Here is a 10607-nt window from a genome sequence, read left to right on the forward strand (position 1 = left end):
AAGGCCTCCCTGCCTGCATTTTTTCCCTTTACTTCCCAGCATGCCCCATCTCTTGAGGCTATGAAGCACAAGCTCCCTCCTTCTGTTGAATAGGGATCCCTTGGGAGCCAATCGGCGCTGCCCTTAATTGGCCACAGGGGGGGCACTCTTGAGTTAAGCAGAGTTCTGCTGCTCCTAGAGGCTGAGCATGTATATCCCTGTGGCCCTACCAAATTCAAGTCCCATTTTGGTCAATTTCACAGTCATAGGATTTTTAAAATTGTAAATTTCAAGGTTTCAGCTATTTAAATCTGAAATTTCATGGTGTTGTAATTGTAGGGGTCCTGACCCAAAAAGGAGCTGTGGGGGGATCGCAAAGGTTATTGTAGAGGGGGTTGCGGTATTGCCACACTTACTTTTGTACTACTGCTGGCGGCAGCGTTGCCTTCAGAGCTGGGCAGCTGGAGAGCGGTGGCTGCTGCCCGGTAGCCCAGCTCTGAAGGCAGAGCCGTTGCCAGCAGCAGCACAGAAGTAAGGATGGCCTGGTATAGTATTGCCACCCTTGCTTCTGCACTGCTGCCTTCAGAGCTGGGCCCTCAGTCAGCAGCCACCACTCTCCGGCTGCCCCGCTCTCAAGGCAGCAATGCAGAAGTAAGGACGGCAATACCGCGACCCCCCCTGCAACTCCATTTTGGATCAGCACCCCCACATTTCAGAAACGCTGATCTCCCCCATGAAATCTGTATAGTATAGGGTAAAAGCACATAGAAGACCAGATTTCACAGGGGTACACCAGATTTCATGATCCATGATGCGTTTTTCATGACCATGAATTTGGTAGGGCCCTATCTATCCCCAAAGTTACCAGTGCCAGGCCTCCTGAAGGATAGTGCTGAGCGTAGCCACAAAGCCAACCCAGACAAACGCTTGGCTTGGGCTGTTTGCTGACCCTCTGCTCGATGGCGTGGAGGGCTTTATCCTGAAGGTGGTTTTGTCGCTGTAAATCTGACTTGCATGGGGTCTCTGGAAAGGGGTGGCCTTCTCCCTCAGAGTCATACAGTTCAATTTACTGAGCACTAACAAGAGCTGAGGTTTAAGGAAACATGGGCCCGATCCATTGGAAGTCATAGAGTGAATCAGGAATTAATTGTTCACTTCTTAGGTGTAGCCGCCATCGCAGGAGCTTTCACGGAGAAGATTTTGAAGGACATGGCGTCTTTCAATGACAGGCCCATCGTATTTGCCCTAAGTAACCCCACGAGTAAAGCAGAGTGCACAGCCGAGCAGTGCTATCACCTAACAGAGGTAAATGTGCGACTGTCTCTCCCAGCACAGCAGCTGAGTGGAACAGCCAAAGAGACTTAACACACAGCGCAACCCCTCTGTGTACTACAGTGATCAGGGGGCTCTTTGGTGGGTCATAGATGAATGTAACCTCCTGGCAGAGCCCCACTGACGTACAGCTCATGTCGAGTAAAATGGCAGCCTGCGGGGCTCTTGCAGTTGATCAGTCCCACGGGGGCAACTTCCGTTCATAAACTCTCAGGCCTAGTCTGCACCCCAGAATTAGGTCGACCCTAGCTACCCCCCTCAGAGAGCTGTGAAACATGTTGCACACTGTGCGACATAGTTAGGTTGAACTAACCCCCGGTACATGCGCGTGCACACACACACACACACACACACACACACACACACACACAGAGTGGCTGCAGCTAGGTTGACAGAAGAATTCTTAACTATATCGATGGAAAACCCCCTTCGATGTAGGAAGCATCTACACTGGCACAGCGGAGACATACCCTTAGCGTTAATGGTGGTGATTTGCTGAGGGGGGCGTTCCTGATGCAGAGACCCTCCTCCCCTCCAGGGCCCAGCTACACAACCTTGTTGGGGTTGAATCTTTTTATTGGGTGGAGAGGAGGGAGGCCCTGATCCCACCCCAAACTCCCTTCTCAGGCTGGCCCATCAGAGCTGTGTTCCTCAGTGAGCTCCTCAAATGCATGAGGGCCCTAGCTCAGGTATTCATGGGAGGCAACTTTGGGATTTGGATCAGGCAAGGGGAAAGAGAGTGGGTAAGGCACTGGACTGGAACTCAGGAGATCTGGATTCAAGTCTAGGGTCTACCTCAGCCTTTCTGGGGGGCCTTGGGTAAGTCATTTAGGCCCAGATCCTCAAAGGTATTTAGACTCCTAACTTCCATTGATTTCAGTGGAAGTTAAGCCTAAATACCTTTGAGGATCTGGGCCTAAATATCTCTGCGCATCTCCTTCCCCTCTGTAAAATGGGAATATTTTCCTGCATCACAGGACACTGTGTTGACAGGAGCCATGTATGTATCTAGATAAATAGGTTAGAATGAGACGTTGTCTGGTACCAGGCCAAATGGAAACTAAATGCCACATGGCTCTTTCCCTTTTGCAAACAAACTGTATGTCAGTTTAAACAGCAGTCAGATCCTAATGGTGGTGGAGCTGTTGCTGAATGAGCAATGAATTTGCTATCACAGTCACTGTACTCCCAGAGCTGGGTTCTGGGATCCCCTCAATTGTAGACATTGCCTCTCCAATATCTGTGTGTGTCTGTCTCTCTCAACAGGGCCGAGGCATATTTGCAAGTGGGAGTCCATTCCCTAAAGTAACCCTGGCCAGTGGACAGACCTTCTTCCCCGGCCAAGGAAATAATGCCTACGTGTTCCCCGGAGTGGCGCTGGGAGTCATTGCCTGCGGGGTCCGGCATATCTCCGATGATATCTTCCTCACCACGGCAGAGGTTTCAGATCTATATTTAACTGGTGCTTTTAAAAAATAAAAAAGCAGCTTGAATGAGGCTTGTTGAGCCCCAGGAGTCTAGTTAAGTCCTTGGCTAGGAACGGGCCCAGGGCAATGTGTATCATGTGAACTTCAACCCCTCAGCAAAAGGCTGCAGACTTTCCCAACACAGCAGGATGCTAGAGCTTCCATTGTGCCAACAGAAGTCCTCTGCATGAGCCAGTATTTGGTTCCCCTCTGTGGAGGGAGCTGGGGGGGGGGGGCGAGGGGACATGTCCTCTGGAGTCCTGGGTATTTTTACTTACAGGCAAAAATAACAAATCCAAAAGAAAACAAAAATCCCCCAAAGCCTTTGATCATATTTGAAACAGCTGAATTTATTCCATAGCCTTTCCCTTGCTGCAGGAGATGCCTGGCTCCCGTCAGCGGAGGGAAAAGCAAGCAGCCAGGGTTCCCCGCCACGCCAGCAGCTCTCACAAAGACATTTTTGCCACTTTGCATTTTCCTCAGCCTTTGTTGTAGGCTGTATTTTTAGGAAAATGTCTGTTTTCAGATCATAACATATAGCCAAGCGGCATGTTTGGGAGGCAGAGCCAACTTTTTCTCAGAAATGGACTCACTTCTTTCAAAAATGGTAGCTAGTCGCGCACACGTTTTTTGCTGAAAGGGCTGCGTTTTCAAGCTCAGAATGAAATGTATGCAAATTTGAATTTTGAGTGGTTTTGCTTTTGATTACAAGGACTTCTCCTGGCTCTTGTAGCAACTGAAGTCTCAGCTCCGCACTGCCTTGTTAAAGCCTTAAGAGGGTGCATGCTGTACTTGATTGAGAACATCATCTATAACCTACCTTCTCTTCATTCTAGTCTATTGCTGAAGAGGTCACGGAGGAGCATCTTGCTGAAGGGAGACTCTATCCTCCCCTGAGTACCATCAGAGAGGTGTCCTTCAAAATTGCTGTTGAAGTAAGAATTCGAGTATTCTTGTGAAGTTTTTGTTTATATATAACCTCTCGTAACGTTGGCAAGGATTTTTCTCTTGCCCTCATCTTTGATGTGGTTATGACTACCAATATAAATGCACTGGCTATATTAGACCCAGAAACATGGGCGGTAGGTGACGCTTCCCCTTGGGGAGGTTAGCCCCCTGCCCCGCCTCTTCTGGCCGAAGCCCCGCCTCTTCCAGCCGAGGCCACACCTTCGCTCGCTGCTCTCAGCCCCTCCCCCCGTGACTTTCCACGGGATAGAGTAGATCTTTCAGGTGTGGAAGAGCTGATTCAGTGCCATGGGCCAATCACAATTCCAGGTAGCCCCACGCTGTGTAACTCCCAGTTGGCTCCCAATGTGCCTGACATTAATTCCAAATTAGCCTCTGTCACACATCGGTGAAGCCTCCTTGTCCATTCCAAATTACTGACATTGTAAATACTGAATCAGGATGTTGAGGTGAAGAGAGTCTTAATAATGCTAAGAAAATGAATCCCATGTGGTTTAAAGCTCCATGCTCTGTTTCTTGTCCTAAGTTGTGTGGCTTTCTTGTGTGATGTGAGCAAAGCAATAGTACTCACAAACTCCTGAGTTTCAGCCCAGATTTCCAATGGTTCTTTCTGTATTTGGGCAAATGGTTGAGACCCAAATGTTAAAAGTGGCCCATCTTCAGGTGCAAGCAGCTGGATTTTCAGAGTTGTAGATCATCCCTAACTGCTCTTAGTCAATGGGAGCTTAGAGTGATCAACACCTTGGCAAATCAGGGCCAACATTTGCAGACTTTGGGGGCCTGATCCAGTGATGCCTGAAGTAATAAGCTCACTGATTTCAGTGAGCTTATGGTCAGACTTTGGGTGTCTAAACTTAGGCACCTAAATAAGTGGCCTGATTTTCAGAGGTGCTGAGCACCCAGGGCGTGTTCCATCATCCTTAATAGGAGCTGCAAGTGTTCCGCGAAGAGTCAAGGCCAGTGATTAAATACGGATTTATGGGTACATGTAGGCACCCACGGTTGAATAACTTGGCCTTAGTGTCTATAGTACCCCCAATTTAGAGACCACTACTGAAAATTTACCTCATGCCTCAGTTTCACCTTTTCAGGCTATGGGATGTTAATACTTAGCTGCCCCCAGAGGTATCTTGAGAATCCGGCAGTCTGTAAAGTGCTATATACAACTGATCAAGTAATAGATTTTTGAAAATGAAGCAGAAAACACCACTCGCTTTCTGTGCAAAACATACAACAGCACATCTTGCTTCACAGACTAGTGGTGCAGCCTCTAGCACAGAAGTCTTGGCTGATCTTGAACAGTTAGTCTTCTCTTCCGCATTTTAGTGCAACTCAGATAATGAAATCTCCCTCCTCCTGGGTAGGTATTCCAGGGTGCAACTCGCCACCATCCAGTGCACTGTCTTTTGGAAAGTTTTGGCAATGCATGATGGGGCAGAAATGAGTCATGCAGGGGTGACTGGGAGCAAGGGAACAACGTCCCAGCGTATATCTGTCTCCCTCCTGTAATGTCATCCTTATCCCATAATTTCCGTGCCTTTTTTTAAAAAAAAAACAACCTACGAACCTACGTGGCCCTCCTTGCTCTCCACCATCTCTGACAGAAGCATGGAACCCGCACAGTTCTGCACTATTGTCATGAGTGTTCCAAGCACCCCGGACACACGATCCTCCGGTATTTGCAGAACCTCAGAAAGAACCACATCAGCAGGGAACACGATGATTTCATGGAGGGCAGATTTCATGGGATATAGTGAAAACCAATGCAAGGTTGTTGGTGGCATTCACAGAGCCGCTGCAGACAGTGAAGCGCCACTTCTGGGCCCAAGAAACAAGCACTAACAGGTGGGATCGCATCATAAGGCAGGTTTGGGATGACGAGCAGTCGCGGCAGAACTTTTCGATGTGCAAGGGAGGCCACATTCCTGGCTCCATGTGCTGAGCTTGCTGCAGCCTTCCATCGCAGGGACACCAGAATGAGAGCTGCCCTGAAGTGGAAAAACCAGTGACAACCGCCCTGTGGAAACTTGCAATGTCCAATTGCCACCGATTAACAGGAAATCATTTTGGAGTTGGAAAATCCATGGTGGGTGCCATTGTCATGCATTTATGTCCATTTTGGCTACACACATACAGCAACCTTGGCTCTCATAGGTCAGTGTATGTGAAGCTGTGGTTGGCCTTACTGTCCCCCGGTGTGGAGTAGCAGAGGTAGGTACAGCACCTGATGCCACGTGGAATGTTGAAGGGGTTGTGTGTAGGGAGGTGCTCTAGTGGAGTTCTCCATAGATGGCAAAGGGAGTGGCTGTTGAATCTGTAGGTCCACAAGAGGCTGCAGCATCTGTGTTTGCTGCCAGAGAAGCCCCATTATGTCCTGGTGCATCTCCCTCTCCTTTTCCTGCTGGGATTCCTGGGCCTGTCTCCTGTCCATTCTTTCCTTGTCCATACAGCCTGCAGTATTCACCCTCCAGGCCTTCTGTTCATGGTCTGATGCAGCGCTGGCTTGCTGGATCTTGCTGAACATGTCACCCTAAGTCCTCTTCTTTCTCCTCCATATCTGGCTCAGGCACCCTGCACGTATGGAGGGGAAACCCCTCAAGCTACCCCTAACAAACACGCATGTTGTCAGAATAGTCACAACAGACAGCAAAAATTAAGATTCAGAACTCCCTTCCCTTGTTCCCCTAAAGTTTTAAAAAGACATGCTTGTTGTCCTTTCTGCTGCCGGGGAGAGGGAAGCTGCCCGCCAACTGCGGAGCGCTCGGCTGTCGAGCCCTGAGCCGCCGCAGGAGGCAGCTGCGGCGGCGATGTTGGGGCCGCGTGGGGCGCGATGGCCGAGGAGCCGGCCCCTTTGCTCCTCTGGCCGCGCCCGCTGTCCCCCACAATGGCTCCTCCGGAGTCCGGCCGTGCTGCCCCGCCACTTGCCTGCAGGACCCCAGCGGCGGCCCGGCAGGCGCCACTTTTGAAAAATTTACTGAGGGGAAGCAGCTGCTTCCCCTGAACCCCCCTAGCTATGCTACTGGCACCAGCCATGTGAGCATGGCCCCCCAGGGGCGAGAGAAATAAGAAGGGAATTGCTTGAAGGACTGAGTATAGGGCAGTGGCATTGAATACTGGCACCAATTTCCACAGGCGGTGGTGATCTTAGCTGATATCTCACTCCTGAGGGTAACAAACGCATGGACAGCCCAGCTGCTGTTGGTGTCCTGAAGTCGCCCGGGCCCGTATGCCACTAGCCTCTTGACTGGAATGGTGCTTGCCAAAGTCATCACCAACTGGCGTGGGAAAATGTTCTGCTGCGGAGGAAGACCTAAGGCTGCCATCCCTAGAAACCTTCGGGAGAGGATTGCAGGGTACCAGCATGAACATTTCATTGAGATCTCTCAGGCAGATTCAAGGAACATCCCTGTGTACATAAACAAACCTCTCCACAAACCCCCACTCCCCCGCCTAACTCTACAGGGGAATGAAGAGCAGCTAACAACTCTACCTCTCCTTGTTGTGCCACTACCTCTTCTAGGATGAGTAAACTAATGAAAAGTCAATAGCTGTGGCCTGTTACATTGGGGGACATCATGGTACTGGGAAATACATTTACACACTTATCCAAGGTTCCTTCCCCTGCATTGGGCTCACTGATGCTCAATTGCTGGCACTGACTTGACTGTGGTGGAGTCTCAAACAGGTCCTGGCTCGCGACATAGCTGGAACCCCGGTTGCATGTCCCCCAGTCTCCTTCCCTCCTCCTCGCTGTGCATGCCATGAGTCTGTGTCTTAGGCTCCTCAGAGGTATCCATGGGATGCTGGTGGGGTTTTCACCAAGTACGGCATGTAGCTCTTTGGAAAAGCAGCAGGTCTGCGGCTCGGCGTTGGATCGATTGTTGGCCTCCCTGGCCTTCTGATAGGCCTGCCGCATTTCCTTCACTTTCTCGCGGCTCTGCTGCTGATCCCTGTCATACCCCTTCTCTTGCGTCCTCTGCGTAAGCTGCTCGTAGCTGTCTACATTTCTATGGCTTGTCCGTAGCTATGTCTGCACAGGCTCTTCTCCCCGCAGGCTCAGGAGATCCAAGATCTGCCATCTACTTCTGGCCAGAGCGAGTCTGGAGCATGTAGCCCGCCTGGTCACCCAGGCAGTTGCACACAACAGTGGAGAGCTGCTAGGTGTGCTTGCTAAACTGGACAATCAGAAAATGGCATTTCAAAAATTTGCAGGGTTTTATGGTGGCGGGGGTGGAGGGGAGGGAGAGAGAGAGAGAGGGGCCTTTCAGTCTCTGTGACCTCTGGGCAGTGGAGTTCACAACTGTGACCACAGCAGTCAGTGTCAGGCATTGTGGGATGGCTGCTGGAGGACTGCTAGAGCCGATATAGATAATGCAATGTCTACACTTGCACTGTGTCGACTTCAGTACATCAACTCTGGCTCAACACTGCTCAGGGAGATGGGGTTACCGTGTCTCCATAATGGGGCTCCATCGGTGTGAGACAAATTAAAGTGTAGATACAGGCACAACTACGTCAACGCAGGATGGCTTACGTCAACCGAACTTCATAGTGTAGACCAGGTCTTGGGGAGAAATAGCAGTAGAGATTGAGCTATTCATTATTGTTTTGGGTTTTTTTTCTTTGCAGATTGTTGACTACGCCTACAAACATAATCTGGCTTCCTGGTACCCAGAACCAGAAGACAAGGAAGCCTTTGTCAAAGCCCTCATCTATAGCACTGAATATGAGTCATTTGCTATCGATAACTACAGGTGGCCACAAGCAGCCATGCACATTCAAGATGTATAATTTTTTTAAAACTCTGCTCCTTAATATTCCGTGGTTGTTACCATCATTGCCAATCTTCAGGCTTGCAAAATTGTATTGTATCTGGAAACAAGCACTTTCTTACTTGCAGCTGCCTTTTTACTTTGTAAGTACCTGACTAGGGAACAGGCCAGAGCCAACATGTGCAGTGACAGAGACATATATGTCTAAAGGCTTACCCCAAGAAGTCCTGCACCGTAGTTTCCACCTTCCTTCAAAGCACTCCTGTGACCTTGCATAAACAGTATTCTCTTCTAAACAAATTGTCTCACTTCTGTATCAAAAGAATGAATTGTAAAGTAGCAAATCACACAGGAAACATAGCTCCCAAGTTACTGGCTTGGGTGCTCTCTTCTACAAAGCGATGATGGTAGAGGCCAAAACTGTCATTGAAGCTTCATTTCTTTGCTACACAGAGTGCCGCAGTGATTTTTTTATTTTTATTAGTAATCAAAAAGAATTGCTATCAAAGGCACTGTGGCATCACTACTGTTTTGGCGCTCTAGTCTCCTTTCAGTGACACTAGCAGAAATCAGAAGGCGCTGCACTGGAGCCAATGGAGTTTGCTGTAAGTTTAGGAAGACCTTTCAAAAATCTTCCACGTTGAGTGTCTAATATCCTGGGACCAACATGGGTACAACAACACTGCATATGTCCCTTAACAATCAGTTTGAATGTATTAGTGAGGAGTATCCTTTCCCTATTGATTCCTCTAAAAGGGAATAATATCAGCCCAACCTGAAGATGTTTTTAAAGAGATGTCAAGTATCAGAGGGGTAGCCGTGTTAGTCTGAATCTGTAAAAAGCAACAGAGGGTCCTGTGGCACCTTTAAGACTAACAGAAAGAGATGATAACTTGAAGTTCCAAGTTTGTCCTTTGCAGTGTTGTTGTAGCCATGTTGGTCCAAGGATATTGGAGAGCCAAGGTGCGTAAGGTAATATCTTGTATTGGACCAACTTCTGTGGTGAAAGAGACAAGCTTTGGAGCTACACAGAGCTCTTCTTCAGGTCTGGAAAAGGTACTCAGTGTCACAGCTAAATACAAGATGGGGCATATAGTTGGTTTCATGGTGCATTTGTCCAGAAATTCTTCCTCATTTTTTGTCCTATGACTGAGAGATGTTAATGGGGCCACTTCACCTTGAATGGTTTCTTAAAATATGTGTTAACTACTTACGTTAAACAATCTGTTCCACCTTGTATTTAGCTGTGACATTCTGCTTTCCCACATCTGAAGAACGGCTCTATGTAGTTCAAAAGCTTGTCTCTTTCACCAACAGACATTGGTCCAATAATATATTACTTCACCGACCTTGTGTAAGTTTGTTCTGTTTATTTAAAGCCTTATTCTATTGGTTCATATCATCAAATGTCTGTAACCTATATAATGACAATCAAGATCCTACACTCCACAGATTTAAGAGTATTTGATTTTCCTAACACATTCTCCTTACCTGGCTCCAATATGGCCAAGAAAGGTCTCAGGGAATAGTAATAGGGTCTTTTTTTACTTAACATAAAATAGCACCCAAAGCATCATATCCAATAAATCAAGTTTATGTTTCTGCTGCTGGGTTAAATACAGGCTTTAACCATACAAGTCTTGCCTCATCAAATCTGACTGCCAATGCAAAGGGATGGACATCTGTTTATTTTCAGACTAGCACACAAAAAAGGAAAACAGAATCTGATCTATTTTAAAATGTTATTAATTGATGCATAAACAAAAAGTCTTAGATCATGGTTGGCTGAAAACAGACTCATCACATAATGAAATTCAGCATGACCGTATCAAAAGTCAGCAATGCTGCCATGTGCAACGCTGATGAACCAGTTAGATCACATCTGATTCATCCCCATTGATATCACAGCAGTCAAATAGTTTTCTCTGAACTGCTGCAACCAGTTCAGCAATGTAAATGTTTGTTTCCTGATTAGCTAAGACCTCTAACTTCTTGTCCCAATTAAAATATCAGTTAAAATGAAAACTGGCAACATATCTGACATGTAAAGCCAAAATTGAGCGCTTTCTAGTTGCTTTAAGGTCCCAGTCAC

The 10607-nt window shown here is 47.9% G+C and overlaps 1 protein-coding gene across 1 annotated transcript in view; it reads left to right on the forward strand.

The window, feature by feature from the left end:
* The window catches only part of ME3 (malic enzyme 3), a 193726-nt gene extending 185192 nt beyond the window's left edge, over positions 1–8534 (forward strand). The window contains exons 11-14 of the mRNA XM_065409015.1: positions 1142–1284; positions 2578–2751; positions 3614–3712; positions 8373–8534. Coding sequence (XP_065265087.1) covers positions 1142–1284; positions 2578–2751; positions 3614–3712; positions 8373–8534 — 578 coding nt within the window. The remainder of the gene's footprint in view (positions 1–1141; positions 1285–2577; positions 2752–3613; positions 3713–8372) is intronic.
* The last annotated feature ends 2073 nt before the right edge of the window (positions 8535–10607 follow it).

This window comes from Emys orbicularis, chromosome 1, assembly GCF_028017835.1.
Source record: "Emys orbicularis isolate rEmyOrb1 chromosome 1, rEmyOrb1.hap1, whole genome shotgun sequence".
Lineage (NCBI taxonomy): Eukaryota > Metazoa > Chordata > Testudines > Emydidae > Emys > Emys orbicularis.